This window comes from Triturus cristatus, chromosome 7 (genome assembly GCF_964204655.1).
Source record: "Triturus cristatus chromosome 7, aTriCri1.1, whole genome shotgun sequence".
In the NCBI taxonomy this organism is placed as follows: domain Eukaryota; kingdom Metazoa; phylum Chordata; class Amphibia; order Caudata; family Salamandridae; genus Triturus; species Triturus cristatus.
In genome coordinates, this window is record NC_140590.1 from 146,780,582 (window position 1) to 146,802,800 (window position 22,219).

The following is a 22,219-nucleotide window of genomic DNA, read 5'->3' on the forward strand; positions in this document are numbered from 1 at the left end:
AAGTGACGCAAAAGTGGCGCAAGGGGCTTGTAAATCTGCCCCATTGTGTGCTGAAGTTCTGACCTCTCTGCTCACACCAGTTTTCCATGATCTGTTGCTATGCTAGCAGGCAGAAGTCATGTTGGGGGTAGGAATCATTTTGAAAGGGTTGAAATTTGCAACCAATAGAAATGTGTGTTTCCATTTAAAAGAAAGGTGGAGAACGTGACAAGGGGGCAGGGTAGAGAGTTCCTGACCCCCTAGCCTTTGTCATGGGGTCCCTGAAGGATCCCGAAGGGTGAAAAAAACGTTTTATTGTTTTTCAAAAAATCCTTCCGTGCGCGCACGGCGGCAAAAAAATTTGTAAAATAGAATTAAAAATCAAGTTTAAGTGTTTAGATATTAGGTGGCTTTAAAAAGAGCCGTTGTGTTAATGGAGGAACAGAGGAACAAAAAAATGAAAAAATGAAAAAAATTATGGCGAGTGCATGTGTGCTGCTCTATCTTCCTCTCTCAGGTTCATGCTGGTGTCACCATAAGAGAGAAGAGCATTGTACATATTGCACCGTATATGCACACTCTGGAATAGAGGGTGTATATCCAGAGGATCAGAAGCAGGTGAAGCTGCCGCCGCAGATGAAGTGCTCGGCTCAGCTGCCGATGATGTGCTCGGCTGAGCTGCTGCGGGTGTGCTCGGCTGAGCTGCTGGAGGGTTGTCTCTAGCAGCTCAAGCAAAAGCCACAGGATGTACTCCTTCAACGTGCCTGATCATAATGAAAATACTAAGAGTATTTCTTGTTAGGATTTCCTCTTGATAAGGTCGCTCCACAAATAGTGCAGGTGACTTTTGGAGCATTCACCTTCTTCTGCCCCTCAGGAAAAGTGAAAAATTGCCATATAAAAGAGTCTTTCTGTTTCCTCTGCCTCTGTGGCACCAGAGTCTCCTGCTCACTCCCAGAAGATGGGTGCTGCTCTGCCATTCTCAAGAGAAAAGCTGCTCAGCTCCTTCTCCCAGGGAATCAGAAGAAATAATGAGGGAAGTGGGTGTGGTGTTGGAAGATTCTGGAACTGAAACTACTATGAACCAATGAAAAGTGTTTCTTAATCACATGACTTGCCGTGCTCGCTCCGTGCGCGCACGGTGCGTGCACGGAGCACGCGCGCATGCGCGTACGGAGCATGCACGTACGGAGCACGCGCGCATGTGCGTACGGAGCTTACGCGCATGTGCGTAAGGAGCACGCGCGTACGAGCACGCGCACATGCGTGTACGGAGCACACGCGCATGCGCATACGAAGCACGCGCGTACGGAGCACGCACGACGTACGCATGCACACGTGGAGCACGTATGCATGCGCACACCGTGCGCGCACGATGACCGTGCGCGCACGGTCAAAAACCCATAAAAAAATAAACTGTTTATAAGTTTATAGAAGATATTAACTATGCTGTTCAACTTTATCCAAATTAGCTGAGCCATTCCATATTACAGGATACAGCCAATCTATAACTATATACATAGGTAGCTTATTGTATAACAAATATTTTAAAAATATAATACATTCATAAATTAGCATTTAAAAAACCTTTGAAATTCACTGAAAAAAACATAGGTTTCACACACGTTATACTTAGGAATTAGCATTTAAAAAACCTTTGAAATTCACTGAAAAAACCATAGGTTTCACACATGTTATAGTTAGCTGGACATTTCACTCATACAAAACCATTGAAATTCCCCCGTTATAGTTAGTTCCGCTAACTATAACTCGCGCGCCCGCAATCCACTGCTGACGTCACATATTACATCACTCATGACCTGGTCAGTGACATCACTGATGACATCTCAAATGACATCACTGATGACATCACTGGTGTCAGGGGTTGCTTTTACTCATTTCAGGTTGGCTTGATTGGTATTTAACCAATTCAAAGCTGTAATACTGTGCCTGGAGTGGTAATTGGCTTTTGTCATTTTACAGCTCGGCAAGGACAGCACTGTGCTAGTCCTATGCTTAAAGACTTTGCTGTACACATGGCAAAACACTTTGTCTTTTTCTATCTTGGCGTGGATGGCACTGTGCTAATCCTATGCTTAAAGATTTTGATAGAAAAACAGACATTCGAGATGAGCAGATCTAGAGTGTCGCTGGTGTTGAGAGTGCTCCATACAGGAGCTGCTTTCCACCTAAACTTGAGAACTACCCAGAGTTCTCTGCTTCTTTTTTTGCATAATTTATTTGTCACTCTATGCCTGAAAGGGTATTTCTTTGATATATATAGGTGTCAATAGGGCTCCTTCCATTTACAGCCATTTAGGGAAATTTAGGGCCTTTTGGCTGGATTATATATTTAAGGTGAGGTGTGCCCCTCCTTAAGCCGTTTAGGCCCAGAGACCCCATCCCATTTGGCCCAATTCATTCATTAAGGGGGAGGGCCATGCAGCCCCCTTCCCAAACTATTTCTGTCCCAAGGACTAAATAACCGTGCCCCAATTTTTTTTTATTTAGGGGAGGTAGGCATGCGCCCCCCCTCTCCAAGTCGTACTCAGCCACGGGAACCCCATCCACCAGGTTCGTCTCACTTAGTGTCCTGGGGACCCCGTCTTAGGGACACAGTAGTTTCCCTGCTGGCACCGGCAGAGGAAAACCATCTGGAAAAAATTTGTTTGCACCTGCCTTATTGGACCAATTTCCAAATTAACACCAAATGGGAGCAAACACAAAGTGTGCTCCAAGCAGGTGGGAATTTTACAAATGCTCCCACTGGCTGAGAGCAGTCTTGATATCTGTTTTCCTGTCCTCCTGTCCACACTGATCCGGGTATGGAAATAGAAGAACAGAAAACATGTGTTTGGTGGGTGCCCCCGGTGGGCAACAAGGTACTCAAGTATTTAAAATGGAGACCACAGGGATGGGGCGCACAGGGCCTCTAAAGGCAAAGGGAAGGGGCTGAATGGGGGCAGCATTTACCCTTCCCCTTTTATTTATATTTTGACCCATGAGATGGGGAACCTGGATACTAATTAGGCTCAAGGACAGGGGCTGCATTGCCCCTCCCCTTTTAAACAAATTGGACCCCATCCTCTGGAATGGAATCCATGGGGGCCTAATAAGGCTTCTGGGGGTCTTGTCCCCACCCCTTTTTCATTATATATGGCGCAGGGGAATCGGGTCTCCAGGGCCTAATAAACCTTGGGGAGTGGGGCTGGAAGCTCCCTCGCCATAGCTTTTGGCCCTGGGAGATGCGGTCCGCGGGCCTATTTAGGATCAGGGAGGGGGGCTGCATGACCTTCTTCCCTGTTTAATTTTCTTTGGCCCCAATATGGGGCCCAGGGCCAATTAAGGGTCAGGGAGGAGACTGCCTGACCCCTTTCCCTTAAAATATATGTTTAGGCCGCAGGGAATGGGTTCCCAGGGGCCTGAAGGCCAATTCTATGCTGCACATGCATGGTGGAGGGTTAACAACCTGCTAGTGATATGGCCACAGAGCCTGGCGGCAGGCCAAGCACAGTAACCAACCCCCTGCTGCGCATGGCCAAAGGCTGCCCACAGAGTGGAAAGCTGGGCCTGGCTGCAACACAAAAGCCCAAGCAATGCATAGGTTAACTGCTTCCAGGTGGCTGTCTGTGTGGACTTGGATGCACGGCCTAACTGCAGACCAGGTCTTACAGCAGCTTCATGCCATGCATGATGAAAGGCCTTGCACAGCGTAAGGCTTGCTGCCTGTGGGTGAGCTGGCCAAAGAGCCCTGTTACGAACCTCCTGCTTGACATGGGTGAAGGTCATGTGCAATGTGGGTTTGGCTGCCTGTGGAGGTATTGCTGCAGGGCCTGGCTACAGGCAAGGCCCTGTGGTCAATCGCCGCTTCGCCATGAATGGCAGGGAGTTGGCTTATATAAGGTCATAAAACATTTGTGTACATAACAAAAACCTCAGATATTCACTGAAAAATATAGTTACATGTGATTAAAAAGATCTGTTTTTGTTTTTTTAAAAACCTTAGAATTTCACTGAAAAAAAACATAGGTTAAAGTAATGTTATAGGTAGGTGACTGTCAATGACAACATTAACATTTTAAGCTCAAAACACCACAAAACAACCAGTTATAGTTAGCAGAACTAACTATAACTTGCTCCCCCGCCATTGTGTTTTTGTGTTCTATTGTGATGTTTGCTTTTAAAAAAAAATCCAGTATGCAAGTGACTACTCTTTGTTGGTGAGTATTATTTATATAATATCACAAACAGATCTGTATTTATTTTTCTTAAAAAAGTAAAGGAATTGAAATTGGTGAAGTAGAGCAAGACCTCTGACCTCCTGGTCGAAGTCACTGCTCTCCCCCTCGCAGTTCCACCGTTAAGGCTCTGCCCTTAGCGCCAGCTTGAGCCCTTCAGGTAGGTGTTCTAGGCCCTCCTCCACCTGCAGACTTTTGCCTGCCCCTCATCCCTGTTGGTCTAGTGGAAGAGTACCCTGCTGTTTTGCTATTCTGCTCTGTTCTGTGTCATTTTGCCTTTATCATATAAACCTTTTATTCTCCCATTTTTGCCTCTTTCTCTCTGCCTCTTTTTCTTTGCCTTTCTTTCTGTTGTGCTTCTTTTTTCTGCCTTTTGCCTCTGTGTTACCTCTTTCTATCTGCCCGTTTCCTCTGTTGTGCCTCTTTCTCTCTCTCTCGCTTTTTCCTTTATTGTGCCTCTTTCTCTTTGCCTGTTCACTTTCAGTCCCTTAACTCGCTGTATTCCTCTTCCCCTCCCTCGTCTCACGTATCATGCCACTGCTGTACCCTTGGCCCCTCCCCCGAGTGTTGTTCCCGCTCCCGCCTGCCAGCTGAATGCCTTCCCCAGACCCCTACTTAATGGTGGCCACGCAGGAGCACTGCTGGTGTGCTGAAGGTGTGCCAAAAGCAAGCCTGTCTGCAACTTTCCCTGACTGTGACCAGCACCAGGGACCCTGGTCCAATGACTCCCCACTGCTACGAACCCAGCACTCTCCACGCACAAAACCCCAGATGCAACAACAACTACCAGCTCTCGACACCGAGCAACACTCGAGGCCCGATCTCCTGCCAACACTGCCGCCATCCCTTCACCCACCTCTGGACACCAGCAGTAGCCTCCAGCCCACTGGATGCCAGCACACACAAATCACTGGACTGTATCCTCAACATACGCTCCCTGCACAGGCACATTGTAGAAATCCGGGACCTCCTTAACACACAAATGCCCGAAGTTGCCTTCCTCACAGAGACCTGGACCAACGTCCGCTCCGCACCTGACATTGCATCCCCCATCCGCGACTGATACAAGATCCTGAGAAAAGACCACCCCAACTGCTCAGGAGGAGGCCTCCCCATCGTCTACAAAATCTCCCTCCGACTGACAACCACCAACTCGGATGGCGCCTTGCCCCCTATGGAACACATTCACTTCCAGATCCAGCCCAAACCCAGAACAATGCTATGCAGAACACTTGCCTACAGACCGCCTGGACCCCATGCCCCCTTCACCAACATCATTGTCAACCACATTGCACCCCACACCCTTGCCTCTACGGACTAAATACTACTCGGAGACCTGAACTTCCACCTGAACAACAACAGTGATCCCAACACCACCGCCCTCTTGGAGAACCTCAACAACAGAGGGCTGAAGCAACTTGTCTCCACCCCCACTCACACAGCAGGACACACACTTGACTCCATCTTCACCCAAGAAAATAACATGCACTTTAGCCACATCACAGAACTGCTCTGGATCGACCACCACTGCATTAATTTCTCCTTTACGAAACCCACTGTGTGCAAGCACATGTGCTGCCTCCCACACAGAAGCTGGGACAAAGACTAAGAAGAAATCCTCACCTACGCCCTGACCTGCACCCCTACTACGACAGACATCAACACAGCAGCAAGCAACCTCCACCACTGGATCGCCAACTGTGCCAACAATCTTGCCCCCTTCAAACCAACACCAGATGACACAACAAGAAAGCCAACTGGTTCACCAAGGAACTCCGAGAATCCAAGCTCTCCTGCCGACGACTGGAGAAGACATTGTGAAACAGCAAAACCCCAAACGCATACGCCGCCTACAAAACAGCCATCACAGCACACCTCCAACTCATCAAATCAACAAAGAAAAACTTTGTCCAAGTCAGAATCCTCGCCAACGTCCACAACTCTAAGGAACTCTTTGCCATTATACAGAAATTCGCCAAACCAAACAGTAAAACCGACGTCCCTCCCTCCCAAGACCTCTGCAACAAACTCAGCTCCTTCTTTCTGCTCAAGATCAGGACATTTCATGACCACTTTTACAATCAAGACCATGGCACCGCCTCAACTCCCACACCAACGACACCACCCAACAAACCCATCTCACCTCGACCCCCTCACCACAGAAGATACCTGAAGAGCATCAACTCCATAGCACCTTCTAACCCCTGCCCACCGCACCTCTTCCACAGGGCTGCCACTGCCATCGCACCCAAGCCACATTGAACTATCAACTTCTCCCTCGACACAGCTACATTCCCTGACAAATTGAAGCTCCCCAAAGTCAACCCCCACCCAATGAAGCCCTTCGCAGACCCGATGGTCTTAAGAATTTCAAGCATATCTTGCGTCTTCCTTTTGCCGCCAAAGTCATCGAAAAGGCTGTCAACACCTAGCTAGCATACTTCAGAGAAACCAGCAGTATCCTAGACACCTCTCAGTCCGGATTCTGCAGTAACCACAGCACAGAGACCACACTCCTCACCGCCACTGTCTACATTTGCGCCCTCCTCAACCAGGGCCACATGGCAGCCCTGAACCTCCTGGACTTATCACCAGCCTTCAACACCATCTCCCACTGCACACTAGCCACCAGGTTCCACGACGCCGGCATCCAAGAAAAGGCCTTTGACTGGATACGTTCTTTCCTATCGGGCAAAGCACAGAGAATAAGGCTCCTGCCCTTCCTCTCAGGACTGACAGAGATCAGATGGAAAGTATCACAAGGATCCCGCCTCAGCACCACACTCCTCAAAGTCTACATGGCCCCCCTTGCAACTAACATCAGAAACCACAGTCTCAACATTGTTTCCTATGCAAATGATACTCCGCTCATCCTCTTCCCCCACCAAGGAACCCGACATCACCAGGCACAACTTTCAAGAAGGGATGAAAGCCGTCGCTACCTGGATGAGCAACTTGATAATATCAAAATGGGGTAACCCAGTATCCCTCAGAACCTGGGCGGATTATCAAAAATAGTACAAACGGTTCTGTCGGGTAAACAATATTACTTCAAGAAACAAACTTCATTTGTATGCATATACGAACACACATAGAGACCATAAGTAGTTTTTCAAAAAGGCTTTATGAATTGCATCATTCATAAATAACTAATGACAATGGCTGTCAAATGTAAAACACAGTTGTGACAAAGTGGCATAAAGTGACATAAAGTGCTCAGTGCTGTGGTGAAAAGTGCGTAATATATACAGTGTGATTTTTGCAGGTACTGATAATTTACAAAGGCCAGTTTAAGCGAATAATCGAAACAATCTGCAGATCGATTGAATCAGTCTTTTGTGCAGAGTATTTCCAACTGATCCTTCAACAAGTGTCGACGTTTCAACCCAAGGTAGCGTTATTCGCTAGTCAATACGGGTCTTCATCAGGACAGGGAGTGACAGCCAAAAGTAGGAGGCCCAATGTAGCTTGTAGGGCGATATGTAAAGGGAGGCAAGAGCAGTTGTATCCTGTTCTCCTTGGTAAATGCAGAGGGACGATTCACATCTGAGTCTGACAGACTTCGCGAATGACAGGACGCTTGCCTGCGCGCTGCTGATTATGAAGCATTTGCTGGAATCGAGACCAACTCAGATGTGAATCGTCCCTCTGAAGGACACAACATTGTCTACGCTCACGCATTCCCGCACAGGACGACCAATCCCCAACGCGGGTTTGTTCAAACAATTGAACAGAATTCACGCATTTACCAAGGAGAACAGGATACAACTGCTCTTGCCTCCCTTTACATATTGCCCTACAAGCTACATTGGGCCTCCTACTTTTGGCTGTCACTCCCTGTCCTGATGAAGACCCGTATTGACTAGCGAATAACGCTACCTTGGGTTGAAACGTCGACACTTGTTGAAGGATCAGTTGGAAATACTCTGCACAAAAGACTGATTCAATCGATCTGCAGATTGTTTCGATTATTCGCTTAAACTGGCCTTTGTAAATTATCAGTACTTGCAAAAATCACACTGTATATATTACGCAATTTTCACCACAGCACTGAGCACTTTATGTCACTTTATGCCACTTTGTCACAACTGTGTTTTACATTTGACAGCCATTGTCATTAGTTATTTATGAATGATGCAATTCATAAAGCCTTTTTGAAAAACTACTTATGGTCTCTATGTGTGTTCGTATATGCATACAAATGAAGTTTGTTTCTTGAAGTAATATTGTTTACCCGACAGAACCGTTTGTACTATTTTTGACCTGGATGAGCAACAGCTGCCTGAAGCTCGAGTCTGAGAAAATAGAAGTTCTCATCCTTGGCTCCACTGTCTCCGCATGGAACAATATTTGGTGGCCCCCAAAACCTCGGAAACCCACCCACCCCAACGGACCATGCACTCAACCTCTGCATCATACTCAACTCTTCAATTATCATGAACAGCCAGATTAACTCCACTGGCTCGCTGTCGAAAAAAGAATAAACTTCAAGCTGCTCACATACCTACAAAGCCCTACACAAAACCGGACCCCAATACCTCAACAACTGAATCTCCATCCACACCCCCAAGAGAAATCTCAGCTCATCTGACCTCGCCCTAGCCACCGTCCCTTGTTTCTACAGGCCCAGAGCAGGTGGAAGATCCTTTTCCTGAATCGCAGCCAAGACATGGAACAAACTCCCCTTCCCCTCCGATGAAGCCCAACTCGGCACCAATTCAGAATTTACCTCAAGACATGGCTCTTTGAATGACCCTAAAGTAGCTGCTCACTTCACCCTCCAGCCACCCAGTGCCTTGAAGACCTCGCAGGTTAGTAGTGCCTTCTACGAAACCCTGATTGATTGATTGATTGATTGATTGAATCGTAATGGGTGGGGGCTTGTGAAGTGAATTGGATAAAAGAAACTCAGGTTTTCATTGATGTATTCCAAGCTGAATAAGTAAAAAGTGTTTTATTGGTTACTTTTGAGCTACCTGGTAAGCCTAAGAAACTCAGGTCCCTATTGGTATCTTTTGTTTGGGATAAAAGAAGTTCAGGGTCTCATTGGTGTACTCCAAGTCAACTATGAAAACAGTTTTATTATGGTCAATTTTGAGCTAACTGTTGAGCTTAAGAAACTCAGGTCCCTAATGGTATACTTGTAGTCAAATGAGGAGTCAGTTTGCACTTTAGGCTCCTATTGGTGTTTTTCTAGCCGATTATATAACAGTGTTTTTATTGGCTCATCCTGAACTTGTAAGCAAATATAGAGTGTGGTGATTGTGAAAACCTCCCTCATGAGCAGTTGGTGGAACGATGAACATGTGGTGGAGATCGGGAAGACCAATAAGTTGCAGATTATGACCGCAAATATTTTGATACAGTATACCTTAACTTTAGTAAGGTATTTGTTTTCTATAGGTGTAAAGAAATGTGGCAAAGTATACTTAAAACTTTGATTATCCTTAATTGTTATATTAATTTGAAGAAATTCGAATGGGAATCATTCATTTTGTGATTGATTAGTTGAACATTGGGATTTAGTTACTTGTAAAGGGGTTTGCTTAATATCTAAGGGCATTTTAAAAGTTTGAGTGTTAGAGAATTTGTAAATATTTTAGCTAAGTTATCTTCTGGTGGATTAAAGAATAAAGTTTATTGAATATCAATTGTTCATTTGATTTTGTAGAATGAATTATTTGTTAATGAAAATATGTGAGGCATTTAACCTGATATTGAAATTCACGAACATGAATTGGTGAATGTTGGATTTTTAAGGTAATTGGTGACTAAAGCTTTGAAACAGCAATGGATACTCTTAAAAGTAGGTGAGTGCTCCTCTCGCACATTTTTCTATAGGGAAGACATTTCTAAAGGAATGACATTTTGGATACATTTGAGGTATGGCTCCTTCTTTCTTCTTGTCTATTTTATTTTGGCAGTATTTAGTGCTTTTTTCTAATCAGTTCATTTTGGAAGGATTAATTTGATGTGGAACTAAAAGAGACCATTGGCTTTTTTGGAAGGGTATTTCTAATGTATTAGCTCGTGAGGAGATTTCACTATGGTAAACTGATACACTGTGATTGGGCAGAAAATATGCTAGAATCTCAAACCCAGAATTTGGTGACTTAGACAATCATTATGTGTTAGCAGAAATGTATCAGAGTAAATAGCAAAATGATTAGACACAGGAAAGTACGCCAGATTGAATGAATAGGGAGTCTGATTCCCTATCAATTCAGTTAACTAAAATCGAAGGGATGTGAACACGGCAAGTAGATGCTTTTGGAGTAGTCAGTGAACATTTAAGTACTTAAAACATAGAATTTAGAAATTCTTTTTGAAAATAAATTTTCCCAAAATGGCTTTTTTTCAACGAAAATGGTAATTATGTGAATGCCTATTTCTGATGACGCCTTTGTTGTTCAATCTTCTTCCCTTTTATGATCTGCATTTCATTTTAAATATTAATTAAATACATGTACATACATTTGAGAACATTGCTGTCTATTTCTGAGATTGTCCACTTTTATCAATTAATGTGAGCTTTCTAATTTTGCAAATATACATTTTTAAAAACCCTGAAGAAGCAACAGCTCACTTTATGCAGTGAAACATGTGGTGGCTGCGCAACATCTAAGAAACCAATTATTGTACTTGATATGAATGGAAAATGTCTATTGAAATGTGGAATTGTTTGGCTGTCCTACATCAATAAAAAAGCAACACTGAATTTTGGAAGCAATGTGTAAAACTTGCAAACTTCCAAAATGAAAAACATTTTAAAAGAATATATTATTGATATGTTACAGAAATAAATGTAATTGTTCATTAATTCAAAAAGTTTTATTATATTTTTCCTTTTTGAACTCTCCAGCAATTTGTTATGTTTATTGTTAGGTGGTTCATGACATTTTGGCACTAGAGTTGTTTTTTTTTTTAACCCAGTGGTTTGAGTCGAGCAGGGTTGTCATTACATCAAGCCCCACGGTTTTTGTATTTTTTAAAATATGTTTACTCTGAATGCACACATCACACAATTTGGTCATCTAATTCACTTCACTAGTGAAGGAACATTTGAAGACCAATGTATACATGCTAACAGACTGTATTAGGACTCTCCTAGTGCAAAGCCTTCATTAGTCCAATCACATTTATGTCCGGTGTCCAGCTTTGCCTGAGGAGGCTGATCCATACCATATTTTCAGGCTATTAAGCAGGAATAAATGTATATCCAGTGAATATAAATGTGGTTATCCTGAAAATTTGACATTAACATGGTGGGAGTGGAACAATATTTTTGCACACCTGAATTATGTTCTTATGTGGAAATGATTGAGTCAAACAATCAGTAAAGTGTCCGCTCTAAAGTGGGTCTCATTTTCTGTGGTCTGTATGTTGTTTAATTCAGTTTATTTCATTTTCCAGGGCTGCAAAATAATAAGGCTTTAACCAGAGGATTCTTCAGACCAGTATGTCCTGAGGTGCTTTATAAAAGAGCTAACAATGGACTACAAGCAGGGAGTTTTCTTTTGCGCTCTTCTTAAAGGTATCATCACTCTCAAGCATATTGTGATATATTCTGTTGTCCATTTCTATGCAGCAAACAATTGATATGAGCTTATGTTTAAATCTTTCCTACTGACAGCTGTTAGCTGTCAATTTTTGAAGATCTTATATGAACAATACCAGTACTTACAGCGAACTTTGGATACCTCTTTGCTTACCACTGATTGGCACTCAATGGATGTGCATGTATTTTCTTACTCTCTCCTTTCTGTGCAGTTTCCCACCTTAAATATCGAATGACGTTTGCTCTGTGTTCCCCTACCCTGGCCCGCAGCTCATCTATTTCTTCCCTACTCCTCCCTCCGCTTTTTTTGGTGTTTGTTATTAGTTTTATTCCCCTGCCTCTCGTTCCTATGTTTCTTCATCATCCCCCATTCTCTGTTATTACCTTATGCTTATTTCTTACTCCAGCTGGTCCTCCATTGCTCTTTTGCCTCTCCAGCTGTGATCTTCAATTATTTGGAGGGCTCATTGTCTGCAATTTGCTACCAGCTTGCTCCTTTTACAAAATGTGCTTTGACGAATATTAAATCACTTTTGTTTTACCATTCCATGATTTGGCTTTTCCATCTTGGAAGGGTAAATAAAAAAATAAAATGGTGTCCTGCTGAATTAATGTGCATGCGTAGTAATGCATACACATGCATTTTCTCAGCCGCAGTAATTTGTAAATGCATGTGCATGCATGCCTACGCATCAATCTTTTTTTTCACAGCATTGACAAAAGCCAACCAGTCTCCACTGGCAACCAACTTACAATGCCCATGCAGGTTATTATTAATTGTTGCATTTTCTTTTGTTTTATATAGATACAATTAGGGAAGTGGAGCATTTTTGAAATTGAGTTCTCTATTGTTTACAACTCTTCCTTTCATACTTTTTTGTGTGCAGTGTAGTCAGTATGTCAATTTAGTTAGCTTAGGTTAAAAAGCAGCCTTATAAATAAATAAGTACATTCATACAACAATAATTTTAATACATCATAAAACAATAACCAATCTTAATAAATTCATAAAACAACTAATATAACATTCACCAAGACCAGCTCTGAACTTGATAGCAAGATGCAGAAAATGTCCCACAACATCACAATGGCACAATAGTAGCTGCAGGTATAAGAAATCACTTGTGAATCACCAGTTTCTCAACAAGTGCTTATGTCATGAAAGTTTTTAAAAGTTTGAAAATATAAAGTACATTTGAGGTTGGACACATCTAAAGTGTAGGAAAAAGTTAAAGGTTTCATGAAGTGGCAAAACTTTTGAAAACAACAACTATTAAAGAGTAATATCCATCCCAAAAAGTAAACCACGTCCATAACTATCAGAGACTGTGTGCAAATAGGTCTCCCTTCACACACCAATGAAAAAATATTTCCTCTAATTTTTCCCGATAATCCAAGGAGTCTTAAACAATTCAGTCATTCCCAATTAAAAGCATGTAACACTGAAACATTCAAGACGCAGGATACTCGGCACCCAGGAGAACGGCATCGCAGAGGGGAATTAACGCTGTAGTTGTTTTTTCTAAGCCTCTGTGTTCGGCAGTTTCTTTTGGCAGTTCAGCGTTGGAGGACTGTCTACAATTTAACCTGGTGGGGTTTGAAACCTTCTGGGTTTTTTTTCAACTGTGACACGCACACCAGGTAAGAGTTTGGCGTGCCACAGATCAAGTTTGGTGATACGCACACCTGTTTTCTTTTCTCATTGCATGGTAGCATCTTGCGCATCACCATACATTTTGGTGATGTGCACACCATGCTGTACTTGTTTCTTGCAGCCTATTTCAGTAACTTTATTGGATGTGTAACATCTCAGTGGGGTTTTGTTCAATTTTGTCTCCCCTGTTTCCCTACGTATACCCTGTGTAATTGTGTTCTGGCACATAGTTGTGGTCTGCTCTATTATCTGTGCAGTTTGACACAAGCCGATACACCTGGTGAATATGCAGTCAGTTAATCCTCCACCGTCCAGGAAGTCTGCATATTCAGTGGAGACAGTGTTTTGATGCTTTCGAGACTTGCCTGGGAGCAATTGGTGCATTACCTTTCAGGGCTGAAAGGAAGAAGTGTCTTCTTCTACATTTTTGGGATTTTGAGGGTAGAAAGGTTTTCAAACATCTCCCTGAATTGGTGTTGGGTGACGCTGAGGTGGTTGATGAGTAATAAGAAGTTAAGAAGTTAGTTATAAAATTTGATGTGCAGGCTAGATTAGTTGCGCTATAACATACATTTTTTTAATGTGCACAGTCACAGGGTGAGAATTTGGACACATATATAAGTGCCTTGTGGAAACTTAGTGCTGAATGTCAATTTGAGGATACCATGAACAGCTGGTCAGGGATCAATGTATCACTCACTGTTGGGACAAACCCATTCAACTGAAACTTCTAACTACGGGTGACCCAGGGCTCGAATATGTTATGACGGTAGCAAAAAGTGTTGAATTGGCACAGTTGTTTATCAAGGAACTCAATATAAACTGTTAACCAAAGGACTTTGCTAATGTATTTGTGATTACCAGTGTACCACGCAAAGACAACAAGGTCCACAAGAATGCTTTTTAAAAAAGAACCAATATTTGTTACTGGTGTGGCTATGTGCCACATGGGAGAGTGTGTCCGGCCAGGAATGTGTGTTGTCGCAAGTGTGGCGAAATGGGTCACTTTGCCAAAGTGTGTTAGTCTGGCCTGGCTAAGCCAGCCAAGGTCACTTATGTGATGGAAAAAGGTTCAGTGAGTGAACATGAGCAGGTAAAGGATTTACAAGATAGGATTGTAGTGGTGTCTGATGGTGACATAGTTTCTGGTGACCCAAATAATTGTGTGGATCCAAATGTTGATGTGCTTGTGGGAGACAAGAGCCTCATTTTATTGGTGGATTCTGGTGCACGCATTTCAATGATCACCTACAAACTATTTAAAAGAATTTGGGGGAATAGGGCTCTTTTTCCCTCCAGACAGAGCACCTGTATCAGATGAGAGGAGAAGAATTGAGTTGGAAGGGTTCATTTAAGATGTTCTTTAGTTCAAGGGGCATAGGATCCAAGGGAAAATCTATGTTGCGGTTTCTGGTCTGACTATTCTTGGGTGTTAGCACCAGAGGCTTTTGGTATGGTTTTTAGACCTGGCACTAGCAAACAAGTACTGGTTATCAAAGACACCTCAGCTTCTGTATGTTTAGAAGAAGAGTTTCCGCAGGCATTCTCTAACAGTCTCGGAAAAATAGCGGCTTTCAAACACCGAATTAAAGCAAAGAAAGAGGCTGTCCCCATGAAGCATAAGGTTAGATCTGTGCCTTTCAACCTCAGGGAAGATCTTAAGAAAGAGTTGGGCAGGCTACAGAGTAGTGGGGTTATTGAACCCATAGAACCAAGCCTGTCGTTGAGCCCTTTAGTTGTTGGTCGCAAACAAAATGGGGATATGTGTTTGTGCATTGATGTAAGAAGCCAGAATAAGGAAATATGGGTTGATTCCTACCCTCTGCCCAAGATTGGCAAGCTTTTGGAGGAATTGAGGGGTGCAGAGTAGTTCTCTAAGATTGATCTTGCATCAGCTTACCACCAAGTGGTGTTCGATGATGAGTCTTGCAATTACACGGCATTTAATTCCTCATTTGGTTCTTATCAGTTTTGCAAGATGCTATTTGGCCTGGCTTCGGCTGCATCGGTTTTTCAATGCATAATGCAGCAGATTTTCAATGGTGTGAAAGGGGTCGTCATTTTTCAGGACAAAGTTCTTATCTTCTTTAAACATTTAGAAGATCATGAGAACTCGTTAAAGGCTGTGCTCTGGATTTTTGAGGAGAAGGGTGTTGTAAAAAAAGTGAAGTGTGAGTTCTGGAAGAAAGAAATAGAGTTTTTGGGACAGTTGGTGTCATGCAAGGAAGTAAGCCCAAGGCCTGGTCTAGTGAAGGCTGTGGTTGAGTGCCTGAGTCCCAGTAACAAAGATAAGCTGTGCTCCTTTTTGGGTCTGTGCAAGTTTTATGCGTGCTTTATACCGGACTATGCAACTGAGATGAAGGCTCTGTCAAACATGTTAAGAGCTAATGTCCCGTTTGAAAGGAATGATAATTGTCAAGACCCGTTCATGATATACAAGTCAGAGTTGACTAATGCAAAAACTCTTAGTGCCTTTGACCCGTATATACGTTGTACTATAACGGTTGATGCCAGTAACTACAGATTAGGTGCTGTGTCAACACAACATCTGGGTGTTGCGTGATCCAGAGCTTAAATACTCTGTGATCGAAAAAGAGTTATTGGCATGCTATTGGGCTAGTGAGAAATTCAGGAGTGTCATGTAGGACAGGAAATTTGTGACACAAACTGATCATAAGCCTCTAGTTTACATTCTTGGTGGTGACAGACTAAAGTATGCTATGCCACGTATAGCACGTTTGACTACGAAATTGCTACAGTATGATTTTGCTGTCAAACTCATTCGGGGTAAGGATAATGTCAGAGCTGATCTTCTCTCCAGACTTCCTATCTGCGAAGAGGAGGTGCTTGATGTGGAAGAGGACGAAGAGGATTGTTTTATCGTTTATGTTGATGCTTTGGAAAACAAAGCGTGTAGCGAGAGTGAGTGGAAGAACACAGAGATTGGGATACTGTGCTTAGGAAGGTCAAACATATATAGTGAAGGGTTGGCCCAGTGAGAGATGTGTGTCTCCAGACATTCAACCATTTTGTAAAATTGCTGAGGAATTGTCCATTGAAGATGGGGAGATTGTGAGAGATGACAGGTGCATTCCCTCTGTTGGCATTCGTGCTTTACTGGTGGGCTGTGCCCATGATGGGCATTTAGGATCCATAATGACTAGGAGGCGTGTCAGATTACACTACTGGTGGCATCCATGTATAAGGGCATTAAGTCGGTGGTTAAAGAGTGTGTTATAAGTTCTGGGGCTGAGAAGGGGTACCAAGATGTTACACCTCTGCTATAGTCCATACCATTGCCGGAGAAGCCATGGTTAAAGGTCTGAATTGGTTTGGTGGGACCTTTCAGTTTTCTTCCACACCATTTATGCTTTGCGCTTGTTTTGATGGATTACCACAGTAAGTGGCCTGAAGTACGATTTTGTGTCGCCAACTGCGAGTAATGCTATACATTTCCTAAAGAAGATTTTGATGAGAAAAGGTTTCTCTGAAGTGTTAGTGTCTGACAATGGGGTGCAATTTGTGAACCATGAGATGAGCACATTTCTGGGTGAATCGGGTATTAAACATTTGAGGAGTTCAGGTCGTCATCCACAAACTAACTGATTGGTGAAAAGAATGAATTGGGTGGTTGTTGAATGCATCAAGTGGGCAAAGAGCAATGGTTACAATGTGGAGGGTGCGGTTAGGTCAATGTTGTGGTTTTACCGCACTACGCCACATTCTCTCACAAAAATCGTGGTATTTGTTTGTCTCAGAGACGCATGCCCACGCCCACTTTATATCCTGCTTGGCTACTCAAGATGGTTATAAAGTTTCATGCTGGGTGCTTTGAAGGGGCTGTGGAATCCAGGGTGGAAGCGGGCCAAGAGAAAATGGGAAAGAGATATGATCTCAAGCAGTCTGTTAGACCTGTTTTGTGGTCCCCTGATGACATGGTTTGTTAAAAATACAGACTTTGTCAGAAAGGGAGGTGCGGTATATGCATGTTGAGAGAGTGTGTGGTGGTGCCGTTATGGTACGTGATGGGTGTCGGTGGAATGCCAGCAAAGTGGTGAAAGTGTTGGGGCTTCAAACCATTTGGGACAAGATGTTGATTTAGCCCTGCCCTCTGCTGGTGAACAACTTCCTGTGTGGAACCACGAAGGTCGAGTCATGTGAAACATGTACCCTGGAAGCTAAGATGATGTACTTTCTGTTTTTCTCATGTGGCAAGCATAGCTCATTGCTCTCTTTAAGATTTCAGGTTTTTTGCAGGGGGGTTTATGTTTTGGTGGCTGGTGTTTTGCACTTTTACGTTTGCAGAGGTAGACTTTGTTTCTTGTTAAAACAAATGGTAATATGTTGTGTTTAGCAAGGGTTGTTTTTCTTAACCCTTGGAATGTCTGAGGAGTTGCCATAGCGGCTGACCATTGAGAGGGTTCCACATTTGTCAGTTGGAGCTTTCCTGTTGTTTGAGGGCAGCGGTGGCTCATTGAACCATGAATACATTTAAGAAAGTTATTTACTTACCGTCTCCTGTCGTGTTTAAGTTGGAGGCCACAACATGGTTTCTGCCCTCAAACATTCAGTTACATTTTCATCACTCTTTGAAACCACCGGGTTAGCCCAAATAGAGACCAGCATATAGAACATATCATCTTAATGATATGTTCTATATCATTCATCTGATGTATTTATGACATGGAAAATGAGAGGTGGGAGACCCAGAAGTCACATTTAAAACCTCGTTTCTTCCACCAGCAGACTCGTAACGTTAGTAAAGTCCCAGTATACATTATCTTCTACATATTTCCAACATGTGTTTAAGCGATCTGGGGCCACGTGTACTTATGTTTAATTTGCTAGTTCCTAATAGTGAATTTTTGTGATTCACTATTGGTCAATCGAGAACACCCATGTACAAACGTGTCCTTGACACATTTAGCGATTCCTAATGAGGGTTGTAATATTCATGAGGTAGGTCGCAACTTGGGAACCACAGATGAAATGCTTCTGTTTCACTTTTTCAGAGCAGGCAGTGGTCCTTGTGACCACTGTCTTCTCTTAAAAAATGTTTTTGCAACCATTCATAAAGTGGAAGGGGTCCTCTAAGGACCCCCTTTCCATTTTCAACTGGGTTACCACCTACTTGAAGTAGGCGGCAAAATGAAAAAGTTTTGCGACTGCATTTTGGTCACAAAACATTCGTACATAGCACTGTGAGTCGCTATTAGGAAGTGACGCCTCAACACACCCGTTCCTAATACCAAATAGCTAACCCATTTTGAAAATCTGTCGTAGGTTACTGAATCGCAAAATACTGTTCTGTACTGTGTACAAAAAAGCTTTTTTGCTGTCGCAAACAGCCCAGTTCGGTGAACAACAAAAAAGCTACGTACATGTGGCCCCTATTTTCTAATCAAACTGTTGAATCAAAGGGTGCCCCCTTCCAATGTGTTTGAATTCATGTTTCCCTCTTTGCTGCAACATTATACCTCTATCTCTAAAATCAGATTATCAATAAAAAAGGTTCTAAATTTCATGGATTTATGGCCCGAAGTCACAATATACATCATTGACAGATTGGGATTTAGGTCATGATCATGTATAAATGTTACAAAGTTAACAATTAGGTTTGCAGACTTGGCCAAGCAACATGGCTGTCTGGACGTGCTTCTAGGGAACTCTGCTGCCCCACCAACTAATCCTGCCAAAATCCTGACATAATGTTCCCTATCTACGCTGTGCCTGACTGAGGCTTGCTCCTGGATGAGTAGTAGCAGTGCTGGAGGAAGCTCACCCGATTCAGCCCATCCTCCATCCCCATTGAGGCCTCTAGGAGATGGAACTCATCAAAGGTCTGGGATGCCGCTCAGTGGCCTATAACCTACCTGCTGCCACGTGGTCTGCCAGTGCTTGGCTGCCCACTGGGGATCTCTGTGGCTTAGAAGGCTTTGTAAGCAGTCCCCCTATATTCTACTCTCTCTCCTGTCCTTACTGTACCTGTAGCCTGGACTTTCACAATCTCAGCCCCATGGTGCAAAGAGAGGTTGGCGGGCCGCAGGTCCTGAATCGGCTGGTGGCAGCCTGACTCCAAGAGGCTGCAGTGATCAGTGGGGCCGGCATAGCTGTGGGCAATATTTGTAAGGGTCTATTTGAAGAGAAACATATTTATAATGAAATGGCCTTGTTTTTCAAAAACATCAACCTTTGGTCGAGATTTATCAACAACTTTTTCTTTATTTGGGAGGGAGAGGATGAACAACTTAATGAGTTTCTCACATGAATCAATGTATGTGTATATGAAGGGGGAAGCAAGATGGCAGCCGCGTAGCTGATGCCGTTGCAGTCGGGCAGTGAGGGCAAGGAACTAAGCCCCATGGAGATTTAGCTCACAGCTACGATTCCACTCGATTTCGGCGGCAACTGGTCGGAAGAATAACTGCAACGAAAACGGCAATGCCGACGGCTCTTACTGGCTGTAGGCTCTCGAGACAGTCTGTCCGCTTGGTGCTGGCCGCGTTTTCGGCTCTTTCTTCCGCTCACGGACTCCGCAAGCTCCGCGGGAATGAGAAGGGGCGGAGTCAGGCTTCGAGGCAGCGGAGAGAGGCGGCGTCCAGATAACAGCCAGGGACTCTTGTTGGTGGCTGTTTCAGCTGGAGATCATCCGGCCTGAGGATTCAGAGGGATATCATGGCCCTCAAAGTGGCTGCTGGCTCTAAACCGGTGTTGCGTCCTTCACACATGTTTGGTTGCCACATCTCGCAACATTCAGCTATTGTGTGGCTGAGGGGCCATGCCGTTTTCAGAAGGTCCACTGTCCTGTTGGGTGCTGCCTCGGTGGTAGTGGGGGGAGGGTGGTCTGGGGAAAGGTCCTGAGGGTGGTGGCAGGAGGTGCATGATCAGTAGCTCTATGACATGTGTTCGTCTTCAGATATGATTATGGGCTGGGCTCCCTTTCACACTGTAGGTAGTCCTACTTTACACCAGTAGAAGGCAGATGGTACATTCCTACTGCTCAAGCAGTTTATTGCCTGTTTTTGAATCGCACCGCAGATTTGCCTGCTTATTGAAGATATCGTGAAGTGGTGTTTTTGTGTTATTTTTGTACAGGAACGCCTACTCTGCATATTATTTGCGTTAGTTGTTGCTCTCATTTGTGGCATTTTATTTTTTTGAGCGGAAGCTATTGCTGGAAAGTTGGCGTAATTGCCTGTTTTCACCAGGTTGAAAATTAAATGATAATTTTAAATCACTGAAAAAAACATAGTTTTAATGAACATTATAATTCGAAATTAGCATTTTAAAAAAACCTGAAAAAACCATAGGTTTTAGGGACGTTATAGTTACAAATTAGCATTTAAAAAACCTTTGAAATTCTCTGAAAAAATCATAGGTTTCTTGGGCGTTCTAGTTAGTTGCACATTTCACTCGTAAAAAAACAGAGAAATTCGGACGTTCTAATTAATAGAGCTATGTATAACATGCGCCTCCGCAATGCACTGCTGATGATGTCACATATATCACTCATGACATGGTCAGTGACATCACTGATGACATCATTGATGACATCAGTGATGACATCACTGATGATGTCATCCATGTGATAATTTAATGCACCTCTTCACACCCTGATTTAACCTTTCATACACCCACTCTAAAATACTGACTACCATTTTCTAAACCATAGACACACCAATAGCAGTTACTATATACCCACTGACTACTTCCTAGTTATACACACACATTCATTAATTCACCCATACAGTAACTCATACATGCAGTTACTCATCAATATAGCACTATTATATGTACTCATACACCTATACAAACACTCATACACCATCACTCATCCTTAGTTATTGACACACATAGCTAGTCATGTAAAGAATCTAACACTGCCGTTTACTCACCTATACAATTATACATTCAGTATCTAACCTACTCATGCAAATAGTAACATATACTGCCTCTCTTATACAATCCCTGACACCAGCACACATTCATTTATACAGCCACTCTCACAATTACTCACTATCACAGAGTCATTTATATATTCCAACACTCGTATACTGCCTTTCACATATGTAGTTACTCACACATATACCAGTGAGATATACATTCACTCTCCACCACAGTGATACACACACACACTCACCAAAACAGCTATTTCCATTTGCACAATTGAACCCATACACCTAGTAAATTAGCCACTCACACATGTTGGCTGAAAGTTGCACACCGCCCAACCCCTATACACACAAACACTGAGCCACCCATACTAATACTTATGCTACCAATAAATAAGCCATATAGACAGTCATGTACCTAATTATCAACCCGTGCAGCAGCTTATACAACAACTGAGAGACTGATGGACACTCACACAGTTAAGTCGCTAACCCATGCATTCAGTAAGGGACACTTAATAACTTATACAGTCAGTCACACACCTAATAAATCCTCCACCTATACACTTGTACACCAACTCATTCTTCAATACACCTTGGCATTAACATATACATATATAAAATATATTTAAAGTTTACAAAAACACACATTCACTGGATGATGTCATCAGTGATGACATCACCGATGACATCTCAAATGACATCAGTGGTGTCACTGACCATGTCATGAGTGATGTAATATGTGACGTCATCAGCAGTGCATTGCGGGGGTGCGAGTTATAGTTAGCTCTACTAACTATAACGGCCAAAATTCTATGGTTTGAATGAGTGAAATGTGCAACTAACTATAACGTCCCTGAAACCCATGTTTTTTTTAATGAAAATATATATATTTTTT

At 43.2% G+C, this 22,219-nt stretch overlaps 1 protein-coding gene across 6 annotated transcripts in view; it reads left to right on the forward strand.

Annotated features, from left to right (window-relative positions):
* Positions 1 to 22,219, forward strand: part of LOC146809066 (uncharacterized) — a 461,119-nt gene that overhangs the window by 121,037 nt on the left and 317,863 nt on the right. For 5 of the 6 annotated variants that reach the window (XM_085615871.1, XM_085615870.1, XM_085615869.1 and 2 more), the window contains one exon: positions 11,631 to 11,751. The exons of the other annotated variant lie outside the window; for it this stretch is intronic. In XM_085615871.1, the coding sequence (XP_085471997.1) occupies positions 11,709 to 11,751 (43 nt within the window). In that variant the 5' untranslated portion in view covers positions 11,631 to 11,708. The remainder of the gene's footprint in view (positions 1 to 11,630; positions 11,752 to 22,219) is intronic. 6 annotated transcript variants of the gene reach the window in all.